Source organism: Oreochromis aureus, linkage group 15 (assembly GCF_013358895.1).
Source record: "Oreochromis aureus strain Israel breed Guangdong linkage group 15, ZZ_aureus, whole genome shotgun sequence".
In the NCBI taxonomy this organism is placed as follows: Eukaryota; Metazoa; Chordata; class Actinopteri; order Cichliformes; family Cichlidae; genus Oreochromis; species Oreochromis aureus.
In genome coordinates this window covers 24,256,446-24,274,411 of record NC_052956.1, presented here as the reverse complement: position 1 = coordinate 24,274,411, position 17,966 = coordinate 24,256,446, and the positions used below count along the sequence as shown (strand labels likewise).

The 17,966-nt window shown below is 45.1% G+C and overlaps 1 protein-coding gene across 3 annotated transcripts in view; it reads right to left on the bottom strand.

Moving 5' to 3' along the window:
* Positions 1–710: 710 nt before the first annotated feature.
* senp6a (SUMO specific peptidase 6a) overlaps positions 711–17,966 on the bottom strand; it is a 29,362-nt gene continuing 12,106 nt past the window's right edge. For all 3 annotated transcript variants that reach the window (XM_031751565.2, XM_031751566.2, XM_031751568.2), the window contains 18 exons: positions 17,805–17,875; positions 17,035–17,126; positions 15,455–15,857; positions 12,352–12,608; positions 12,128–12,268; positions 9,403–9,436; positions 8,754–8,942; positions 8,461–8,654; positions 5,014–5,213; positions 4,696–4,812; positions 4,447–4,569; positions 4,263–4,355; positions 3,830–4,161; positions 3,480–3,568; positions 3,206–3,294; positions 3,029–3,097; positions 1,577–1,727; positions 711–1,479 (listed from right to left, as the gene is read on the bottom strand). In XM_031751565.2, the coding sequence (XP_031607425.1) occupies positions 1,243–1,479; positions 1,577–1,727; positions 3,029–3,097; positions 3,206–3,294; positions 3,480–3,568; positions 3,830–4,161; positions 4,263–4,355; positions 4,447–4,569; positions 4,696–4,812; positions 5,014–5,213; positions 8,461–8,654; positions 8,754–8,942; positions 9,403–9,436; positions 12,128–12,268; positions 12,352–12,608; positions 15,455–15,857; positions 17,035–17,126; positions 17,805–17,875 (2,881 nt within the window). In that variant the 3' untranslated portion in view covers positions 711–1,242. The remainder of the gene's footprint in view (positions 1,480–1,576; positions 1,728–3,028; positions 3,098–3,205; positions 3,295–3,479; positions 3,569–3,829; positions 4,162–4,262; positions 4,356–4,446; positions 4,570–4,695; positions 4,813–5,013; positions 5,214–8,460; positions 8,655–8,753; positions 8,943–9,402; positions 9,437–12,127; positions 12,269–12,351; positions 12,609–15,454; positions 15,858–17,034; positions 17,127–17,804; positions 17,876–17,966) is intronic.

Genomic DNA, 17,966 nt, shown 5'->3' with positions numbered 1-17,966 from the left:
CTAATGATCTAATCATTTGATTCAGGTGTGTTGACTCAGGGTGATATCTAAAACCTGCAGGACACCGGCTCTCGAGGACTGGAGTTTGCCACCCCTGGTCTAGAGTTTACCAGCAAACCGTGAGCGTTGGTGGCTTCAGACGCCTCATCTGGAGGATTTTCATTCAACTCTTAACAAATTCTCAGATTTTAATTTATAGTAGAGGAAATAATTAGTGACCATGCAATTTGCATCATTAAAACAAATACCTGCACAAATGTAAATATTCAAAACAGTGCGCCTGCAGACTGTAACAGGACATTATCCTTTCTGCTGGCCCAGGAACAATCTAACATGAAGAGGGGGTAAAGTGTGTGCCAGCTCTTTTTGAAATTTGGAGCAAACGCAAACAAAATGTGCAGGTCAAGGAAGACATTCGGGTAGATGGATGAGGTCACAGAAAACTCCAAACATTGGTGAAAACAAAATTCAGAGCAAAATGACGCAGAGATGAGTCGATGTTTGACAGACCTGCTTCATTTCACTTATATATATATATATATAGCACGTAACTGGGAGGATATTTTCTTGCTACACCCCTCCCACATCATGCTCAAACCAACACTCCACCTGAAGGTGGAGCACGGGTCACCTGACTGGCGGTCCGCACTGTGACGGTGGATGTCGATGTTGTGGCTGATGAAACAAATGAGAAGCTAAGGCAGAGGAAGTGCTCTTGCATCAAAAATTTTCTTTTAATGCTGAAAATTCATCCACTCCACATGGAAGAGACACAACAAGCACTGAACTACGACTGTGTGACTCACGAGCTGGAAATCAACTCTCTGAAAACCATTTCTCTCCCCAGACGAGCAGATCCTTATAACTTAGACAGCAATTTTCTGTTCTTTTATTCTTCTCCTTTTGTTTGTCTACACAAACCTGAAAGCTTAGAAAATAACCAATGCGAGAGCGAGACAGTATCTTCTGCAGGGATCCTCCTGCAGAGAGAAGAACATCTATGAAACATAACTTAACGGGGCACTCCATGAATGAACCGTAAAACAGTAAATTACAAAGGCAGCGGGAGAAACTCCGGCGTATTTACACTTAATCATTTATTCAGTACAAAGTTCAGGCGTGGTCTGTGGTTAACGGAGGGAGGTGAGGAACGTTTCAGACACGTCAAAGTGAAACCAGCAGCTTACAATCAGGTCCACGCCCCCCTCCCACGCCAAACAGGAGGAGGGGGGTGAGGTGGATTCAGGGGCTAATGGGTACGTTTGGCGGTCTGCCATTCGACCCAGATGTCTCTTCGATCTCCGGCTCCTCTGGGGAGTCCGGTGGAGCCTCGACCTGGTCGGACTCCTTCTTGTCCAGTTCCTGCTGAGCTTGAATCTTCCGGATGAGCTCCTTGATCTCCTCGCGCTTCGTTTTCATCCTCTGCTGAGGGAACCACTCCAACAGGTTCATGGGCAGGTGGAAGCTGGGAATCGGATTCTGTACGGAGAGGACGAAGGACAAACGTCACTTACAGAGCAGCCTGAGATTTCATCTCCTGACCAGAACCGCATGTCCAACTCGATAAAGCTCTCACCTCAAAGAAGCTCTCCACGTACTGCAGGATGTAAACGCCACAGTCGCTGAAGTTGTCCTGCTGAGGCACGCGTGGGCTGGAACCCTTCATGACGTCCTTCCCAAAACTCCTTTGAATGCCTTTACGCACCTCCCACTCCACCTCCAGGTACCTAAAACAAATGCACACACAGTCAGACGCCACAAAACCCACAGAGCAGGTCTGAGTAGCCTCAGCGTTACAGCATTTTATGCACTCCAAGCAGATTATTTCTATGATTGATAAATGGAGGCAACTGACTGGTCGCTGGGAAGATGCGTCAGCACAGCTACTGTGTGTGTGTGTGTGTGTGTGTGTGCGTGCGTGAGTGTGAGAGAGAGAGAGAGAGAGAGAGAGTGTGAGTGAGAGAAAGCAGAGGACTGCAGAACTCGATTAATAAGTGATTTTCATACAGTTTGGGTTTGTCATAAATATTTATGCTGACATTCTTGGTTAGGTTTAAAAAGTGTTTGTTTAACACAGTAATGATAATTTTTGTGCAAACAGCAACAGTTCTGTAATCAAATAACTGATAAGTGTGCAGCTGCTTTTTTTCCCTTTCTTTTTTTTTTTTTTTTTACATCTTCTGCTATGAAAGCTGTAAATTTTACAACAAACAATAAAAACAACTTTCTGAACTTTCCAGCCATGACTCCAAGTATTCACTGGTATGTGGATTTTTTTTTTTTCTCCCACATCATAAAAGGTCTTAAATAATCAGGCCCCATCTTATCTTATTGACACTGTAGTACCATATCATCCCATTAGAGAGCTACACTCTCAGACTGCAGGCTTACTTGTTGTTCCTAGAGTATTTAAAAGTAGAATGGGAGGCAGAGCCTTCAGTTTTCAGGCCCCTCTTCTGTGGAACCAGCTTCCAGTTTGGATTCAGGAGACAGACACTATCTCTACTTTTGAGATTAGGCTTAAACTTAGCGGACTGCAGCATCAGGTTTCTTTGGTTGTGTTCTGTATTAACTTGAAGCTGCGGTAAAGACACACTCATTATTTTGGTTGCAGAGTAGCACAGCTACAGCTGAGCAGGTCCAATATTTTAAAATTACATTTTTGCCAGTTTACCCCTTTTAATTAACCATAAAGACTTTATAATACTGTTTTATTAAACTTAGTTAAGTTAGGCATTTATTAATGCTATGCAAAAGTAATGAGGATTTTAGCATTTTAGGCTACAGTGCTAAAAGAATAATTAGTAGAAAAGACAAAATAATGAATAAATCAGTGACTGTAAAAATAAATAATTGTGGATACCTACAGTTGTTTTCTGTGATAGAGGGGGCTAATCGTGTAAGATGAGCTATATAGAAATGAGCATTGGCCTATTTTCATACGACATGGACTCAGGCCTGTTGACTTAAACAGTGACGAATACCAGCAATGAGCCAGATGTTTGTCAGTGCAGATGTGGACACTCACTCTCTCAGAGTTTTGACCACGGTGGATCGAGCCGGGCCTCTCAGGGAGTCCATGATGAGAATACAAGGCCTGAAAGAGAGAACACACGATTGTGTGAGCGAGGGCTCGCTATGCTGTTTGCTTCAGCGGGGCAGCGGCGCCCTCTGCAGGTGGAGGAGCAGCAGTGTGTCCACTCACTGTTTGCAAAGGCTCGGTTTGGAGGTCAAAGTGGAGGTGTCGGAGCCGAGACCGTCTTCAGCCACAGTCCCGTCCTCGCTGCACTCGTCCTGCACAGACACACACAAACTCATTGAGCGGACGTACACACACACACACACACACACACACACACACACACACACACACACACACACACACACACACACCAACAACAAACAAACAACACATGCCACGCAAGCCGCGGCGAACCAGGAGAGGCGGGACAGGAAACAATCACTGAAAGCTGAAGCACCTGACAGGAGCTCTGGTCATCGGAGAAGGTGTAGGTGTCATCGTCCACTTTTCCTGAACCGTAGCAGATGCTGATTCTGTGCAATCCGCCTAGAAATCACAGAAACCAATCAACAGATTATTAAACAGAAGAAAACATGAATACAAACTTTCATCAAACCCTCAGCGGGGTGAGGAGGATGTGATGAAGACTCCATGCTCTGCTGTTGTGTGCAACATGTAGCTCTGTTTTCATTAAATGCCTCTCGAGAGCCGAATGTTTCAAACTTCACCCTGTTTTGGCGTATTAAATAAGTTTAACCACCCCGTGTTTCTCTGAACCACTGATCAGAGCCCCGATGCTCGACTCACTTGTGTATTGTTGCTCGCCGTTGACCTGGCCGTTCCCCGACATTGCAGAGGGCTCTTGCTGCCCACCCTCTGTGAATGCAGAGCTCTCAGTAGCAAGGTCGCCATCAGTCAGACCGTCCACGGACCCCTCGGGAGCTCCTCCGGGTGAAAGCTGCTCCGAGGAGCTGTCCAGCCCGTCTCTGTCGGGAGACAGAGGCCGGCAGTGGTCCGGGATGTTCTCCTCAGACTCTGCGGCGGAGGTGGCGGGAAACGGGCTGTGGTACAGCGGGTTCTGCTCAAGCACCGGACGGTCAAGGCCCGGGAAGCAGATAACCGCCAGGTACCAGTGCGCTCTGAGGAAACAAACAGAGCTTCCGTCATTCAGCTCTTTAATGGCTTCACAGGACCAAAGCTTTCCATGAAAAAGCAGCAGAGTGCAGATCCAGACACTCACGACTCATTGATGGGAACGAAAATAAAATCCTTCTGGAACAGATCCACATGTCGAGTCCACGTCTTTACCCTGTTGTGCTTCCTTTTCTGGATGCTGGGAAACCAAAAGAAGTCAGGTTTAGGAGTGCAACGGTCAGAGAATGACCTTTGCCTGCACTGGATGTTTTTTTAGAGGCGACACTCACGGCAGGTTTGTTGTGTCCGGGGCGTTCCTGCGCTCTCTCTGGTTCAGCCGTTTGTAGAAGAAAGAGCTGAAGACATGGATTCTTTGTGCATCCTCTTTTTTTAACTTCTCTAAAACTAAATATCTAAACAGGATAGAAAGAAAATGTCACCGAAAATGATTTCAGCCTCAAAAAAAACAAAAAAAACCCAAAAGAAAAAACAAAAATCCAGATAAAATGATCTTGAGTACAAATGACATGAAAACTTACTTTAAATAAAAGTCTATGATAACATCGTTAAGGAATTCCCCATCATTAAGGCAGTGCAGGTCTTCATTAGTGACGGTTATTCCACCTTTGGCTGGAGGAGGAGGGTACACCATTAACCTGCAACACAGAGATGAGGGTAACAGGAGCGCCATCGACAGGGCAGCGTTTATGTTATCAACTGCATAAAGACTTCATGGAAAAAACAGTTAAACATCTCCTGATACTGAAAAGTAAACGTGATGCTGAGATTTAAACTGCAGGATTAGTTTTGAGTTGAACAGGTCAACAAGCCCTGCAGAGGGCGGCAGAGCTGCTCACTTGATGATTGGTCCAGAGAAGGTGGGCTGCAGGTCGGTCATGTCGTCTTCATCATCTTCAAAGAAGGCGCTGGTCTGCTGCCGCGTGGCCATCCGCGTGCGCGTAGGCATGCTGACGGATGCTACGGGGGAGACCTGCGAAGCCTTGGTAACTGGGGAGGAGGCGGAGGTCAGTTTGGGTGGGGTGTGTACCGGCTTCACCTGCAGAGAGCGAAGAAGAGAAGAAAGAAAAAAAGAAAAAAAAGAAATAAAAGGTCGTGCAATATAGGCTGCTGGCAATGTTCCCTCTAAACTGCGCGCATGCGCAATTGCGCACTGCTGGCACGATCTCTGCGCAGAAAAAAATCTGCGTTGCGCACAAAAAAAAAATCTAACCTGAATTGAAATTAAAATACGTTAACAATTCTGTTTTGCAGTGTTAGTAAGTGACTGGCTGCTCCTGTATGGGATTAGAACGATGCCACCTTATCCCATAGTCCAGCCAATCACGCGATTCACATTCACGTATAGGCGCAGCTAATCAACGTGGTTGACAGGCTATGACAGCGTCCTTATGCGCCGACACCGGTGTTTTAGCTAGCAAAGCGGCGTGGCTGATGTGGAGTGAAGCCACGTTAATGACAACGTGTACAACCATTGGAGATGTGAGCAGGACAGACGGAACAATTGACGGAAAAAGTGTGGACTCTATACCAGTTTTTAAATTGTGTTGATAGGCCACGTAAAACCAGAGTTGTGATAAAAATATCTGCAATGTTTGGTTTTCTTCCTGAATACTATCGTTGTTTATATTTACTGCTTGAAGAAACGGTAAAAACGGCGTTTTATAAGGAAAACGCTCGAAAGCACTCTCCGCCTGTGAGCAAAGATGAAACCAAAACACCCCCCACCCTTTCCTATTGGTCGAAAAATGTACCATGTCGACCAATCAAAACATGGCGTTTAGTTGTTAAGAAACGGGAGGAAGTTTTAGGAGTGATGGCGGTTTTGAGATGTGAGAGATTTGCGACGTTTAGCGCAAATCTTGTGTAGTTAGTGTGTAGTGTAGTCAATAGTTTTGTTGTGTGTGTCAGAACAATGAGGCGGCTGCTGAATGTTACAGGTGTTACAGGAGTGATACATCTCCTGTTGTCAGGCCTGCAGGTATCAGGCTTTTGTTCTCCTTTATCTCATAGTGGACAGAAATTATTTTTTGGAGTGGCACAAATAATTTGTGTGGCATCAGATTTGATGCAGAACAGCTGATTGTTCTGTAAATATTTTGAAATGTTTGTTTAAAAAATGCTTTGGCAGCATTTTTAGGTAAACAGCTGCAAAAAACTTTGTTTGCAAAACTCAGTAACTTTTTTTAAGAAGTAACTATATAATTAATTGCCCAACATTGGTCATTATATGCTGTATTTGGCAGACAGAGTTACAGACTCTCTCCCAGACCACAGACTCAGACTCATAATACAAGTCAGAGCTTTATAAAAAAAGAAAAAAGAAAGTTGTGTTTTCAAAATTGGAGTTCAAGTTATTTTTACTTCCAATAGTGTTAACATACTACACAGGTCAATGACTAGATTTTTTTTAAATTTTCATTGTAAGTGGGCTAAAGCAGTTAATTAAAAGTAGTCTAACATAAATGTAAATGCTGTCATTTGATTATTTTAATAAACCATGTAACTTGGATTTGATGCTGCTGTGACCACAGTGCACACGTCTGATGTCGCTCACAGTGGTCCAAGGGACCGCTCAGGGAGTTTGTGCGTTCGCTCAGATACATGAAAAATTAGAGGGAACATTGGCTGCTGGTTGGTGGATATGAGTCATCAGGCGTCAGAGGCCGTCCAGTTTAAAATGCATAAATATAATACTGGTACATATAAACGTTAACCTCGAATATTACGCAAATTACAACTCCTCGGTGGCAGAGCCCCTGGTGTTGATGAGGTCCGCCCCGAGTTCCTGAAGGCTCTGGACGTTGTAGGGCTGTCCTGGTTGACACGCCTCTACAATGTTGCGTGGAGATCAGGGGCAGTACCCTTGGACTGGCAGACCGGGGTGGTGGTCCCCATCTTTAAGAAGGGAGACCGGAGGGTGTGTTCCAACTACAGGGGGATCACACTCCTCAGCCTCCCTGGGAAAGTCTATGCCAGGGTGCTGGAAAGGAGAGTTCGTCCGTTAGTCGAACCTCGGATACAGGAGGAACAATGCGGTTTTCGTCCTGGTCGCGGAACACTGGACCAGCTCTTTATCCTCTCGAGGATACTTGAGGGTGCATGGGAGTTTGCCCAACCAGTCTACATGTGTTTTGTGGACTTGGAGAAGGCATTCGACCGTGTCCTCGGGTGTCCTGTGGGAGGTGTTGCGGGAGTATGGGGTGTCTGGCCCACTGCTACGGGCCATTCGATCCCTATACAACCGTTGTAAGAGTTTGGTTCGCATTGCCGGCAATAAGTCGGACTCGTTTCCGGTGGGTGATGGGCTCCGCCAGGGCTGCCCTTTATCACCGATTCTGTTCATAATTTTATGGACAGGATTTCTAGGCGCAGCCAAGTGGCGGAGGGCTTTCACTTCGGTGGCCTCAGAATCTCATCTCTGCTTTTTGCGGATGATGTGGTTCTGATGGCTTCATCGGTGGGGCCTCCAGCTCGCACTGGAACAGTTCGCAGCCGAGTGTGAAGCAGCGGGAATGAGGATCAGCACCTCCAAATCTGAGGCCATGGTTCTCAGCCGGAAAAGGGTGGAATGCCCACTCCGGGTCGGGGATGAGTTCTTGCCCCAAGTGGAGGAGTTTAAGTATCTCGGGGTCTTGTTCGCGAGTGATGGGAGAAGGGGCCGGAGATCGACAGGCGGATTGGTGCTGCGGCTGCAGTGATGCGGACGCTGCACCGGTCCGTCGTGGTGAAGAGGGAGCTGAGTGTAAAAGCGAAGCTCTCAATTTACCGGTCGATCTACGCCCCGACCCTCACCTATGGCCACGAGCTGTGGGTAGTGACCGAAAGAACGAGATCGCGGATACAAGCGGCAGAAATGAGCTTCCTCCGAAGGGTGGCTGGCCTCTCCCTTAGAGATAGGGTGAGAAGTTCGGCCATCCGGGAGGGGCTCAGAGTAGAGCCGCTGCTCCTCCACATCGAAAGGAGCCAGTTGAGGTGGTTCGGGCATCTGACAAGGATGCCCCTGGGCGCCTCCTGGGTGAGGTGTTCGGGCATGTCCCACGAGGAGGCCCAGGGCAGACCCAGGACGCGCTGGAGAGATTATATCTCTCGGCTGGCCTGGGAACGCCTTGGTGTTCCCCCGGATGAGCTGGAGGAGGTGGCTGGGGAGAGGGAGGTCTGGGCTTCTCTGCTTAGGCTGCTGCCCCCGCGACCCGACTTCGGATAAAGCGGATGAGGATGGATGGATGGATGGATATTACGCAAGCCCGGTTTTGACTTTATTTTGACATCTGCAGGTTTCCCACCTTCTCCTCCCTCTGCTTTGTCGCCTTGTTGTAGTTGACGAGTCGGATGTTGGCCTCCTCGAAGGGCAGCTTGGCGGGGAAGGGGATGAGTTTGTTGGTCCTGCCGATCTCGCCCAGGATGTCCTCCAGGATCATCTGCTCCTTCATCGCCAGGCCGTTCTCAAAGATGAGGACGATGTACTTCTCGTCCGACTCTGGTGGCGAGAAGGGATACCGGTCTGACTTGAGTTTACTTTGACTCGGCGTGCAGACACGTCAATGCCACGCCGCCAAGGAAACGTTCGTGTACTCACCGTCTCCGGTGCAGTCGTACCACTGGCCTCCCTTCTCTTTGGACATGTTGAGCTGAGTGCGCAGGCGCTGGCACTCCTGCGGGGTCGTCTGGAAGAACAAGACGGGAAGTTTCCGCACGTTGCACCACTCGCAGCTGATCAGCTCTGACGCCTGAAGGCACACCTTCTCTACGGTGCCGCGCTCTGAGCCTGAAGGCGGACAAACGGACACATTTCAGGAAAAAAAAACAAAACAAATGGGGACGCCACGAGGGTGCTTTCGGATAAACAACAGCTTTATTTTCATGTTTGCTGAAGCTCAGTTTCTGTCCTCCACGTTTTCAGTGGGTTTATAAAAGAGAGATCTCAGGTTCATTTAGGTGTTATTAATTATTAGGAAAAGTACACCAAACACCTGCCCCCGACACCCCACGCGCTTCCTCTACCCTGATGTCATGTGATTTATTTAATCATTTATCTGATCAGTGGCAGTGTGCTGCTGTCTGCTGCAGTTTCAGTGTTTTTTTTCCAGTAACTGCTCTGATCTCTGCTGACGAGCACAAAGAGGAAACTGCACAGCTGCACTTCTCTGAAGCAATGTTCAGCAACCATCATCATCATCTTCCTCCTGTCTGAGTTATTTAATGCCATCATTAGTGCGGCTTCATACCTTCAGTCTCCAGCTGGATGTGGTCGATGGAAAACTGAGGAGACAAAAGAACAAGACAGTAATTTATTCTCACCGGACTCAGGATTCGATCAGTTTTTAAATTTGAGGCTTAAATCTGAGGTTTTAAAACTTTTTTTTTTTTTTTTTTTTTTTTACATTGTACATCATTACAGTAGAGGCTAAGCCTACGCTTGAAGCTACTGAGGTGTTCGATGGTGGGGGTGATGCGATGCCACCGTTATGAATTAAACTTGTCACAGTCCAATAACTCCAGCCGTACTTATCTTGTCTGTTTAACATCTTTATTGCATTCCATTGGTTGTATTTATTGTTCAAACTTTCTCTTTATCCAACCTAATTTATCATAAAATCACAACAGCGCAGAGGTCACAAACTGTTTGCTTCTTCCGACCAATAACACCTGACGCCAATTACCTGTGTCTACGTTAAATGCAGTTCCATAAACACGCTATACCTTAACACACAAAAAGTGACCCCTAGCGGCACACATAACAAGTCTAAATGTGTCATCTTATTTATTATTATTTAATTAATTTACCAGCAGATATGTCTACTGTAGACCCTTATAACTCTTCTAATACCAATTTAGTAATTTTTCACATATCATCAGTTTATGTCTTGCTGCTGGCAAGTGTTTGAAACTCTTCTTAGAATAAAAACATCATAAAAGGTGATTTTATGAAAAATAGACCCCTTCATCCCCCCCACCGCTGATTTTTTGTGGTTTGTATAACAGCTTAAACTACAAAATTTACTTCATACTCTGAAAGTCCAAGTTAAAGTCCCTGAGAGTACACAGAAGTGGAGTCAAAGTATAAACACACTTCTGTGTAAAAACTTCAATCGAATTAATTTCTCTTTATCAGGATTCAATTATCCTAAGCTAACCCAGAGGTTCCTCTGTGTGCTCACATGAAAGGGGCGGAACTGCAGCATCTCACCAATCACAGTTATGGGTAAGTGACTGTTTTCACAAATAATGTAAAACTGCACTACGAGAGAACACGTAACACTGAAAGCAACATGGCTGCTGCAGTAGTGTCAGTGAGAGTGACATCGTGCTACAGGTGCATGCTTAAGCGCTTTGGTCAGTAAGACTGAAAAGATGTCATTTTGATGTTTCCGGGTCCAAACTCGGCTTCAGGTCCCAAAGTCAAACAAACACTGTGGCATCACTGAGAGTTACAGACTGTCTAATTTCTTTCATCTGTAATAAAATGATCAGTGTGGCTGCTCTACCAGGTGTAACAATTAAGTTTAACATCCAGACATCCACGAAAACAGAATTTATGAAATTTAACGGATTTAGAAGTTAGCAGGGAGCTAGCTTTCTAGTTTCCACCTAAACATATTATACATGTTCTCAATTTCTGATTGAGAGATTTCTGAAAAAACTCAAACATACAGCTCTGCTATCACTTCCAACATAAATGAAGACAGAAAACTAAACAGCAGTTCCGTTTGTAGGATTACTGAAGTTGGGCTAGCTCATATATAATGATCTGCTATGTGGTGGCTAGCTACACAGCTATGGTTATCATAATATAACCACATTGAAGCTGGAGGATGAACGCTAACTTTTTTCCCACTTGATAAAAGTTAACATGAGGGTTCCTGATGGTCAGGGACAAATGCAATCACATGGCAGGATGCTGTAAACAGACCAAAATTCAGTCAGGAGAACAACTGAGATAATCCATCCACAATACGAGGTTAGTCATTAATATACTGCTGCATGGGCTGGGCTGTAGTTACACGGTAAGGTTTTAAAAACTGAGCTTTAAAACGTGCTGCCGATGAATAGTGGTAATAAAAACAGAGGCCGACGGTGATCACTGACTTTTTTTGAGGGGGCTTGTTCGGATTAAATAGAACAAGATAAAAAGCATTAAAACATGTTAAAAACACAACAGCTTTAATAAACGCTAAGTAGGATGGAGTAGGATGCAGAGCTCATACGTTATCACTTAACAGCCGTAGATTAATAAAGTTCAACGTATTTGAAGGCATGAAAGAAAGCCGGCTGTAAGCTGTCAGACTTCCCAACATCACAGAATCTCAAATAGTAGCCAATTGGAAAAGATTAAATAGTAAAGCTGCATCTCGGAGTTCTACTTCTTACTGATCATGAGGGAAATGCAAAACATCAGACGCTTCATGCCCTCCTGCTCTCTACACACAGATCCGAGGGATCTTCCGGGAATGGTGATGCTATTTTCTGGAGAATTGATTGGTCATTAAGAAAGTGAATACATGGGCCTTAAATGGAAAGCACTCTGGTTGATACGACCTTTGAAAAGGCACTCTGACGTTTTCTCCAGTGAATCATCAGAAAACACACAAAGCATCTTGAGTACCGAAGCTTGTTCGTGTTCCTCTACGTCACAGGCGTGGCGCAGGTTTAGACTGTGACTCTAAGTGGGTGAAAATTGATTTGGATGCAGTTTGTAAAGCTTAAATGTGTTTTTTCGAGCCCTAAAAATGTTATGTTTCCAGCTTCTGTACTCAGAGGGCTCAAAAGATGCGAGAAAAATGATTAAGAAGCACCGAATCTGAGCCCCACCCTCGGTGAATCTTAACTCTGAAAATCTTCAAATCCTGCACGGTTTCATCAAACAAACCAAAGGTGGTGTGCTGACAGGAATCAGCTGATCCTGATCCCAAGACTGAAAACTGCATTTCTGTAAAAACTGGAGAGACTCACGACGACGGGCTTTGTCACCATCCTGCGTAGAGATCCCACTCTTACGCTCCGACACTCCAGGATGATGCTGTGGCACAGGCTGGACGTGAATTTGGGTTTCTTTGTCCTCGGTGAGAACTGCTCGGGAGGTTGATTCCCAAACTGTGGAGGAAAAGCATCAGTTATCTGCGGTGAAGCTACAGGAGGAATCGGATGAGCTCCGAAAACATCCCACCACATCTCACCTGATCTTTCATCCGCGCTCGCCGAGGTATCGTGATCTTCGTGTTCACCATTTCTTCAAAGAAGTCCAGGTTCACCTCCTCCTGCTCTGCAACGCTCTTCACCGCCGCTTCCACCCTGCCACCGGAGGGCGCCGGAGAGGAGTGAGCGGAGTCGGCGGGTCGAGGGGAAACGCTGTCCAGTCTATTGACGCTTCCCGTGCTGGCGTTGTCTGCCTCTTCCTCCTCCTCCTCCTCCTCCTCATCACTGGACAGGACGACTGAGGGGAACATCAAACCCTGTTAAACGTCTGGCTCATTTTCAGCTTTGTGCCTGAAGTGACGGAAACCTTTCAACCACATGACATTACTCATCTGTGAGAAATAGCTAACCACACAAATCTGGACCTGCATGAGGAGTGATGTAGATTTTCAGGTTGTGTGTCTTTTTACACATGGCAGAATTAAGAGTACATAATTTTTCTAGCTTTTTAAAAATGCATTTCCACTGGTGGAATAATTACTGTACATTCTTGCTATAAGCCTTTAAAATGTCAGCTCGGTCTCTCAGTGTCTCCGGTTGATATGAAGCCTCCGATGTTTGAGCTTGTGCAGCTCTAGTTTGTTCACAGAGGAAAAGATAAATGACCAGTCCTCCATTATAGTTCTCACACTTTAATGCGTTTTAATTCATTAAGAAAAGAAGAACATTTTTCAGTCCGGCTCTTGAAGCCTGAGAGCACGTCGGCTGAAAACACGGCAGAAAATCCCGAACTGGATTCTAGGTCTCCACAGCAGCCAAACACAAGGACAAACAAAATGACTACGAAGCACCAAATCTGAGCCCCACCCTTGATGAACTTTAACTCTGAGAATCTTCAAATCCTGCATGGCTTCATTAAACAAACCAAAGGTGGTGTGCACACATGAATCGGCTGATCCCGATAGGTCACCAGACGGAAAACTGCATTTCTGTAAAAACTGGAGACACTCACGACGACGGGCTTCAAGCATGAGGACAAACAGCTACTGAAAATAAATCTGAGAGCTTTCAATCACCGAGTTTCTATCAAACTAAAAATATGAGAAACGTGGGATCAACTTTAGGACAGGCATTTAAAGTAAAAGCCCAGAACATCTCATTTAATCAATCAAAAGGACGCCTTATCCCAGTATGATAAACTATGAAAAACCCAAAAGTAAACAGGAAGCAAGTCGACAAATTAATCGTTTTTTCCATCCTGAGCTTAAAAAAAAAAAAAAAGAAAAAGAAAAAAAAAAGTGGAACTTCTAGGGGAAATTTTTTAAAGCTATCTTGGAGAGAAAAAAGGAAAGGTAATGGATATGAAAATACATACAGATATAGGGCGAGAGCCGGGGTCCACGCTAGAAAGGTACCCAGCCTGTCACTCAGCCGGGGAGAACCTACATGCAAACACTGAAATACCGCCTGTGTACTGCTGAACTTTAAACCACCATTATGTGATCACAAACACGAGCAGAAGAACAGAACACAGCTTCAGCTTCTGTATCGATTATAAAATCATTTCACTTGCTCCAGCGTTGCACAAACCGAATCCTTCAAAAGCAGAAAAGCAGTCTTAAATTAAAGAGACTACTTGTTAATCTCATTTTTATTGTACTTACTTGCTTTTCTTAAATGTAATTTTATTAAAGGTTTTATTTGAAGTTACTTATTAAATTTTTTATTTTTTTTTTTACACTTTCCTGTCAACATCAGCCACAAAGTGATGCACGACGAGTGGATTCATCATCTCCACACTCGGCTTTACCCAGAAGCCCGATGAAAAGCTTGGACGTAGGGGAGGGCGATATAAACGGTATACGGTAGAAACGATATGAATTTGGCCAACGGTAGAGATTTTGACTATACCGCAATAGCGCATGTTGATGGCGTCATCAAGCTGCGCCTGTTTTGGTCGGAAGCATTGCAGCGGATGCAAACAATATCATCTGCAAATTATGCCGGGCGACAGTACTAGCGAAGAGACGAAGCACGTTTTGGAATATGACGAAAGCCAAAAACTGCGCTTCCTCCACTTCCGTACCGTTGATCATTAATGAATGAATTCTGCTCTATTCCCATGTTGTTGCAGTATATTAATGACTAACCTCGTATTATGGATGGATTATCTCAGTTGTTCTCCTGACTGAAGTTTGGTCCATTTACAGCATCCTGCCATGCGATTGCATTTGTCCCTAACCACCAGAAACCCTCACGTTAACTTTTATCGAGTGGAAAAAAGTTAGCGTTCACCCTCCAGCTTCAGTGAAGCTGGAGGTTATGCTAACATAGCTGTGTAGCTAGCGATTCAATTCAATTTTATTTATATAGCGCCAAATCACAACAAAAGTCGCCTCAAGGCGACCAGCTAGTCCAACTTCAGTAACCCTACAAACGTCACTTCTGTTTAGTTTTCTGTCTTCATTTATGTTGGAAGTGATAGCAGAGCTGTACGTTTGAGTTTTTTCAGAAGTCTCTCAGTCAGAACATGCTATATCATGTTTAGGTGGAAACTAGCGAGCTAACTTCCTGCTAACTTCTAACTCTGTAAAATATAATAAATTCTGTTTTCATGGATGCCTGGATGTTAAACTTAATTGTTACACCTGGTAAAGCAGCAACGCTGATCATTTTATTAAAGATGAAAGAATTTAGACAGTTTTTAACTCTCAGTGATGCCGCAGTGTTCGTTTGGCTTTGGGACCTGAAGCGGACGGAGTTTTGGACCCAGGTTACTCTGCGAGGCTCCTGACTACGGCAGCCATAATGCTCTGACAGTCCATCAAGCGGTGCAGCTTTGTAGCTTACCGAAGTCATACTAAAGCATTTGACAGATTTTTGAGCGTCGTGTACCACATAAAAATCGGCTTAAGGTCAGTAAGCACAACCAGAATTCATACATAAGGCGCACCGGATTATAAGGTGCACTGTCGTTTTTTCAGAAAATTAAAGGATTTTAAGTGCGCTTCATAGTGTAGAAAATACGGTATACAGAAGAAAATAATATATCGCGATATATATTGTTACCGCACATGCTTCAAATTATACCGTGATATAGATTTTAGGCCATATCGCCCAGCCCCACTTGGATGCTTTACTCACTAGGATCGTTCAGTTCATGCTGCTGTGCCACCGTTGCCGACGTTGTCCTCGTAGCTTTGGGTGGGTTTCTGGCCGCACAGCAGCTCGACGTCCCTGCTAATAGGGGTGTCCTCCCGTTGTTCAGAGGCAGCAGGGTCCCCCTGGTGGCCGCGAGCCGTGTGGACAGGGCGTCCCCGCGGGGAACCCTTGCAGTCACGGCCGGTTTGTAAAAGTTCTGCTGCAGGCTGTTTGGTCCAGAGGAGGGCTGGGATCTGATGGTGGGCCGCAGGGCCGGGGTGGGCAGCGTGGTCTGCTGGCATGGAGGCGTCGATAGATTGTTCCCACAGTTCTGACACTTGCTGTCGTCGTTGTTCGGTTTGTTGCACTTCACACACATCCTCGGGCAGACGGTCGCCCGGAGAGGCTGCCGACGTAAAACACTCATTAGAGAGGTGATAAAGGTTTTTTTGTTCTGGTCACTACAACAATCTGAAAATTACAAACACATGACTTAATAACAGATTTTCTTCTTAATTCCACTGAAGACGCGAGTCTGTATGAGTGAGAATGAATGAAATCGTTTCAGCTCCAAAACTACGAGCTAAAAGGGACAGAAGGAAGAAGGTGGACAAAACTTAAAGAGGCTAAAAAAATAAAGTTATGTGCAGCAGAAGCAAGCAGTGAACACAACATGGAAGCACATATGGTGACCTTACTAGGAAAAACTGTTTATTTACTCATTCAGGAATCTGAGTCGGCATCTTAAACCAATATTTACTTTACAACTCCTGCGACACATAACCGCTGCCAAGCTCGGCTTCTGAAAGCTTTTTTCACACATTTACTCCGACCTTTAACATCCAAGACTGAAACAGCAGTTCCTTTAATGTCCACCAGAGGCTCCAGCAGGGGGTCAGCCACATAGAAATAAACGTGTGAAAACGAGCCTGCTCATTTGTGTTCAGGCTTGATGTTTGATGGACCTGTCTGAAGGATGTGTTGCTGGAGCCTTTTGAAGTACTTTTACTGTGCAGTTAGCAGTACTAACAGACTGTCTAAGACACGTGTACTCCAGATTTGGTTTAGTGCTTTCAAAACGGACCAAAAACCACATTAAATAATTTGTCTTGATTCAACTGAATCATCCAGGTCAGGAAATGTTGATTCATGTGGATGTAGTGTTTGTTCCTCAGACTGAGGATCGGTGACAAAATGTTTTTTTCTCCACTGAAAATGCTAAAAACGTTACATCGAGATGAACAGAATAAATGTTCTCTGTACGTTCCTCCCCTCATATATGCAATCACCTCTGTTAGCGTTGTGTGGTGTCGATTTTTGTCCCCATAGTCGATTATTTTCACAGCCAAATGTCTGATTTCTTGTTTAAAAATAAATAAATCAGATTTTAAATGAATGAATTCATCTAACATCTTCAACACGGGACGGATGCATTTGTTTCTCAGCTCTTCACTCTGTTAGTTTAGACCGTGGTGAGTATCCATTTTCTGCCAAACATCCATCAGTTTGTCTCTGACTGTTTGTGCCTCCTTTGAATGACCTTTTTTAAAAACCAGGTGTAGCCGAGTGTTGGGTTCCCTCACCTCTGCCGCTTTGACCTGCGAAGAAAAGCTGCATCCCTCCTGCGGTTTCCTCTTCTGCTGGACACGACGTTTTATGTTCAGGGTCTCCTCCTCTGTAAGATGAACCCATAAAAAGGATCAACAGGTGACATTCTCAAATCTGAAAACCGTCCTGGACAAAGACGGGGCAGCTCGTGTGCAGCCTGGGAAGCGAAACCCAGGGCGAACCAGTGCAGCAGGCACGGGCTGCCGCATATTAACAGTCCCACATGATCTTATTAAGTGTGACTGGAGAAGTGTACATTTTTAAGTGGAAATGATGCTCCGTACGCTCACAGGAGTCCAAATATTGATTCATGGCGTTTTATTTTGAGCAGTGAGAAATGCCTCAGCACATAACGAAATTCTTTTATTCTCTCTGAGCTCCTTTAATCAAAATGAAAACTACTGATAAGAAAACCTTCCTCTCCAAGGTCACACTTTATTTTGAAAATATCTTTTGCAAAATAACCCAATGGCCTTCAGAGCCTGGCATTTATTAGCTCAGCAAATGTTTTTATAAGTTTCCTGCATCTGCCGGGAGCTTGGAGGATTAATGCAGGAGGCCTGGGGTCTCCTCCTCCTCTGGCAGGAACAAGGAGGACACACACACACTTCTCTGCAAGCAACGGGAACACAGCGTGCCTGTCGAAACTCAACACCAGCCAACTGCCTGTAATTGCCAGCAGCCTGATCTCGGGAAAGTCTTTGAAAACATGCAGTGTGATGCGCTCAGTGTGCTCAGAGGTTACCTGGCATCTCTGGGCAGGTGAGGACGATGTTGTCTACCTCGAGAGCTTGCTGTGTGGTGGAGAAGTCGTTTCTGCAGGATAAGGGGACAAAAAACAAACAAACAAACAAAAACAAAAAACAAAAACAAAACAAAACAGGAGAATAAAGTTGGTGAAATGACT